At 44.9% G+C, this 5830-nt stretch overlaps 1 protein-coding gene across 4 annotated transcripts in view; it reads right to left on the reverse strand.

Moving 5' to 3' along the window:
• Positions 1-5830, reverse strand: part of CTPS2 (CTP synthase 2) — a 179660-nt gene that overhangs the window by 45950 nt on the left and 127880 nt on the right. For all 4 annotated transcript variants that reach the window (XM_019524809.1, XM_019524810.1, XM_019524811.1 and 1 more), the window contains one exon: positions 4746-4842. In XM_019524809.1, coding sequence (XP_019380354.1) covers positions 4746-4842 — 97 coding nt within the window. The remainder of the gene's footprint in view (positions 1-4745; positions 4843-5830) is intronic.

Below are 5830 nucleotides of genomic sequence, written 5' to 3' on the forward strand. Positions count from 1 at the left end.
AGTTTAACACTTCCAAGTGTAAGGTGCTCCATCTGGGGGCAAATAACCCTCAACATACATACAGGCTTGGAGGTGACAGCCTGACCTGCACCACGGCTGAAAGGGACCTAGGGGTAATGATTGACCACCACATGAACATAAGCTGTCAATGCGATGCAGTGGCCAGCAGGGCAAACAACATGCTGGCACGCATCAACTGATGCATTTCAAGTAAAACTAAGGAAGTGATACTCCCACTGTACTCAGCACTGGTGAGACTGCAGTTGAAGTACTGTGTCCAGTTCTGGGAGCCACACTTCAATAAGCATGTGGAAAAACTTGAGAGGGTCCAGAAAAGAGCCACCCGTATGATCAGGGACTTGCAAGGAGAGCCATATGAGGAAAGGCTGAGGGACCTGAGTCTCTTAAGCGTAAAGAAGGCAAGGTTGAGAGAGGACTTGATAGCGGCTTACCACTATATCAAAGGAGTGCATCAGGAGCTCAGTGAACAACTGTTCACTAGGGGACCCCTAGGGAAGACCAGGACCAGTGGATACAAATGCCTAGAAAGCCGCTTCAGGCTTAATACGAGGAAAAACTCCTTCACAGTCAGGGTGTCCAGACCATGGAATAAACTCCCTCCAGAAGTGGTGCAGTCACCTACCCTAATGGTTTTCAAGAGGAGACTGGACAGTCACCTTGCTGGGATCACTTGACCCCAGTTGTCTTCCTACCTAGAGCAGGGGGGCTGGACCCAATGATCTGCAAGGTCCCTTCCAGCCCTTAACAATCTATGAATCTATGGATCTAAGCTCCAGTGTTCTGGGCAGGCTGCCTCCTAAATCAGAAGCAGTGCACTTACATGGAGAGCTTGGGGAGTGGGTTAATGGCCACCAATTTCAAGCACCATGTAGATACAGTTGCCTGGCTTCTGATTTTGGAGGCCCAGAGCATCAGGATGCTTGAGGGCACTACTATCAGGAATGGTATATTTACTGTATAGATGTGACCATAGCCATGATGTGATAGAATAGTATACCCAAAGTCTTATTTCTCCTTTGTCTTTTTCCAAGTGACAATTTAGAGCAGTAATTTTTATTATTAGCCTTCCATGTATGACCTTACACTTTATATTAATGAATTTCATCCCATTTCTATTACTTCAGTCCTCAAGATCATTCTATTTTTTCTGTATTATATCTTGGTCCACCTCAGTATTGATGCCTCCTAGCTTGTGTCATCAACAAATGTCACTAACACACCTGTAGTCTTGTACCATGGTCATTACATGAAAATTCTAAATCAAATCAGTCTCTAGATCAATCCCTGAAGAACTCCACTTGTAACCTGGCTCCAATCTGACCTTTCCCGAACTGGCTTCTGTTGTCTTTTTCTTAGACAGGTCTTTGCCACCCTTACAATTCTTTGCCTAATGCCCAATCTCCCCCAGGCTAACTAATAATTTCCTTGTGACACCATATCAAGTGCTTTACTGAAGTCCACATAAATTAGATCTGCTACATTTCCTTTATCTAAAAAAATCACTTATCAAAGAAAAACATCAAATTAGTCTGCTGTGATGTACGTTTGGTAAACCCATACTGCATTTTGCCCCATTTACTTGTGTCTAAATGTAATCCAGAAGGAATTAATATATATAATACAACAGTGACACTTGAAACAGCTGTCACCATTTATGTTTGTATTCCCATTGGATTAGGATCTGGGTATATGATACATTTATTCATTATGCAGTACTGAGAATAGTGGGGAAAAAATCTTACTTAACCTCACCAGTTGTGATTTCATTACTTGGTTCATTTTACCACATGAGATAGTTCCCTAAAGCAGCAAAACAAGATGATGAGAAAGCATCAAAATATTACCTGTGGGGATAGTCTGCTAAAACGCTTTCCCAACCTAACTTGATATACTGTATCTCTGTGCCTGATTTCCAGTCCCCCTGAGCTGATCATTTTTCCTCATGAATGATCATCAGAGTCTTCTTGCAGGTTGTTGTGAAATGCAGGTTTTACTGCTGTTCCTATTCCTTTCACAGTATCATGAAGTTTAAAAATCCTGTGCTATTTCATCATGCTCTCTACATAAATAATTTCATGTGGGGCAGATAAAATAACCTTCCAGTACTAATCATCAGCATGCATAGCAGAAGTAATCTATCAGGAGCAAACTGAATAAAAATCACCATGGCACTTATTAATTTATGAGTCCTGATGTATTCCTTAGTGCCTGATTGAGATGATGGAAACACATCTTTATTCAAACTGGTTCAAAATTAAAGTTTTGCTCTTTAATGGAAGTAATAAACTCAGAACTCCCAATCTTGTGTTTTAGCAGTTTATAATATCCCACTTCTAAGGCACCTTGGAAGCCTGAATACAAGGTTATGGTAGCAAAACAATTATATCAGTCTCATAAATGGTATTCCGTCTAATGCCGACATTTTATACTTAGATCTAGAAACCTATGTCAATTTACTTGCCTAGGTAGCATGTATGAAGCCACGTAACTGCAATTTTTAGCATTTCCACATATTTGGGAAATACCTCCCCGGAAGGTGCATACAGCAGCGGGGAGATGCCCCCCCGCACCCCTTGGATGAGCCACCTGTAGCTCCCTCCTGCTCCTGGTGGGATCACATTCACTGCCCTGGCTGGTGTCTCCTGGCAGGGACAATGTCCCCCTGCCCTGGCACCAGGGAGCTCCTGGCTCCAGCTCCCTGATCAGGGGTAGGGGACTTGGAAACAGCTGCAGAGGAGGCAGTCTCGGCCCTCTTCCCCAAGGCACTGGTTGGGGAGCTAGCAGCTAGCTTACTGCTAGCTGCTCCACTGGCAGATGGGAGCAGGTGGCTCGGACCTACACCATCCCTGCAGCTCCTTCCAAGCCCCATGCCTGAATCATCCAATTGGCACATGGCGCTGGAACCTGCCCCTTACCAGTACAGTTCCCAGACCCCACCCTACATGCAGAGTGTCATGGATCTCCCAGGCCCCATTCCCCAATCGTAACCTTGGAACAAAAGACTTAAAGCTCACTACTGCCAAACCAAGAGCATATAGTCTCTGCCTGGGCTCTGGTGGTGGAGCCCACCCCAAAAGCAGGTAGCTCCTGGGGGCAGGGAGCAACCTCCCACCCCATGGTGGATGGCAAATCTGTTCCTGGTCAGTCGTCTACACAAGCGCTACTGTGCCATTACTAATTGAAACTAAATTTGCTACTTGCATTTGCCAGCAGCAAATTTATTCACGATTAGGGAGGTTTATTGCATAGTAAACACGTCCAATGTGTAGACTCACGTGCTTACTTCACAGTAAGCTATGCTACTGTGCAGCTAAGCATCTCATATAGATGCATCCACTGACAATAAAACTCCTATCTGGCACTGACCCTATTGAGTCTATTCAATCTTTCTCCTGGAGAGTTTTTTCTCTTCTGAAGAATTAGGACAAAAAGTAGCCACAAAATGTTATTCTCCTTTTGGTAGGGTAGTAATAATTCCTCCCAGATGTCCTATTTAAGATGCTTTATGGGCAGACAGGTGGGTGAGCCCAGGATCACAGAGTGAGGTGGTGGGATGGTGACATCATGGGGCTGGGGCCCAGGCCAGAACCGTGACCTGCTGTCTGCATGTATTTGTGATAGGAATGGGTTCCATGACCCTAGCTCTGTGCTGTCACTGCCTCAGGATCCTGGTCCTGGCCCCGGAGGCAGCAACTTCCCCAGTCATGCTTCCAACCATGGAGACCCTTGGATTGCAGGGCAGGGACAGCATAGGGCCAAGGCTGAGATAAGGACAGAGCCCTGGTTCTGCAGGCAGGGACATGCAGGGCCAGGCCCTGAGGCAGAACCACAATCCGCTACCTGCATGCCCCTGCCCTGTGGGGTGTGAGAGTATAGGATGTGTAGGGGGGAAGTGTGCAGAGGAGTTGGGGAGTCATATGTGCATAGGTGTGTGTGGAGGGGGGGGCTGCCTGGGTGCTAGATCCTGGGAGCTGGCCAGGGGTGAGGAAAGGGAGAACTCACTAGGAGACCAAGCTCCACCTGCTCCCACCCAGGGCAGCCCATGCTACACTCCCGCCTGTGCCCGCTGGCCTGGCCCTGGCCAGTACACACAGCTCATCATGCTGGGCAGGAGGAGTGGGTGGAAGGCAGCTGTGAGCTGGAAGTGGAACTCCCCATGCTGGGGCAGGAGCCTCTCGGCTGAAGCTTCCTCCCTGCTCAGAGTGGCACAGCAATGGCAGAAGCAGGAGGAGGAGTCACCACTGAAGGTGAGGGGAGCTGAGCAGCACTTGGGTGGCTGCAGCCATGCTGGGAGCAGCCCTGCCAGAAGCTGGCCATGCAGGCCAGGACTGGGGCCAGTGGGTGCAGGCAGAAGCACAACACTGGCTGCCCTGGAGAACACCACAGACCAGATCTAATTAATTGGCAGGCACCCCTGGAAGGCTGAATCCAATCAGTTGGCACAAGCTATATTTTGCCCACCCAAGCTAGAATTTTGGCTTTTTCGAAGAGTAATACAAGTCCTTGATATCGCACTGCACTCATAGTCCTGGGACAGATGTAGAAGGCAAGGGTTCCTAACATACTTATGAAGCCTTCTCCATTTGGATATAAAAGTATGCTTGATACCCCAAATTATTCAAAACAATCATGTTCATCTTAGTCAGTGCCTAGTCATTATTCTGATTACATGCAGTTCATTTTAATACAGACAAAAGGTGTTACAAAAAAACTGAGCCACTTACTTTCCAGTTCAATGATTTCCATTCTATTCCCTTCTGTGTCATGGCCAACAAACTTTAAACCCTTCTCTTCAAAGAAGCGAGTCAACTCAGGGTTCACCTCAAAAATTGAAAAACAGTAGTAATATACAGATTAGAACAGATTATATAAATAATGTAGTATGTACTTGGCATTAACAAATGTATGGCTAGGTCAGGTGCTGGGAATTATTTCTTGTTTGATTTAAAAAGTCTGCAGTGGAAAATTGTACAATAAATAGTTTTTAAGAAAGGTAAAATTAAACAATATTTGAAAAAGTGTGAAAAATACCTCCAAAATACTAACATGATTTCTACCACCAATATACTATATTTGTATTGCGAATGGTTAATATTCTAAAATATGAAGATAATATGCAAATATTCGAAAATAAAACAAAAAATAAACCTCCAGTAAATAGTGGTTTTAAGGACAAACAACCCCCAAAGAAAATTCTCCAAGACTCAGGAAACAAAGTATAAGTCATGCAACTTCACACATGATCAAACACAGACACATATGAGGAAGCTCACAAACACATGGCATTCTTACCCTAAACACATTATTAATCTCAACCTCAATCACCAAAGTTGATGCCCTAATAGTCTTAACTCTTCTCTGTGGCATAAATTTGGTCCTGTGATTCTTATCTCCTAGTCTTCATGGATTGATGCAGTGTTGTTTAGTCATAGCTTTAGCCATGTTAATATTTTTTTGTATTTTTGTAATATTGGATTTGTAAGCTTTACCTCATTTGCTATCTTGCTCTTAGCAAGAAGTGTTAATGAGCTGTATGGTTTGTAGAAAAAATGTTATTAATTGGCAGGCAAGAAAACAGGATAATAAACAAGTGTTTTTTGCAGGGCATACAGCATGAGGTGTATATGGTTTACAGGAAGCAGAATTAAGTTCAGTAGTGGATGGGTCCTTCTCAACCTGGAAGGACGTGGGCAGTGGGGTTCCGCAGGGCTCGGTCCTCGGGCCCGCGCTGTTCAACATCTTCATCAGTGATTTGGACGAGGGGGTAAAAAGCACCCTGTTCAAATTTGCTGATGACACTAAGATGTGG

This window comes from Gavialis gangeticus, unplaced genomic scaffold (genome assembly GCF_001723915.1).
Source record: "Gavialis gangeticus isolate Ggan-Ray unplaced genomic scaffold, GavGan_comp1, whole genome shotgun sequence".
NCBI lineage: Eukaryota > Metazoa > Chordata > Crocodylia > Gavialidae > Gavialis > Gavialis gangeticus.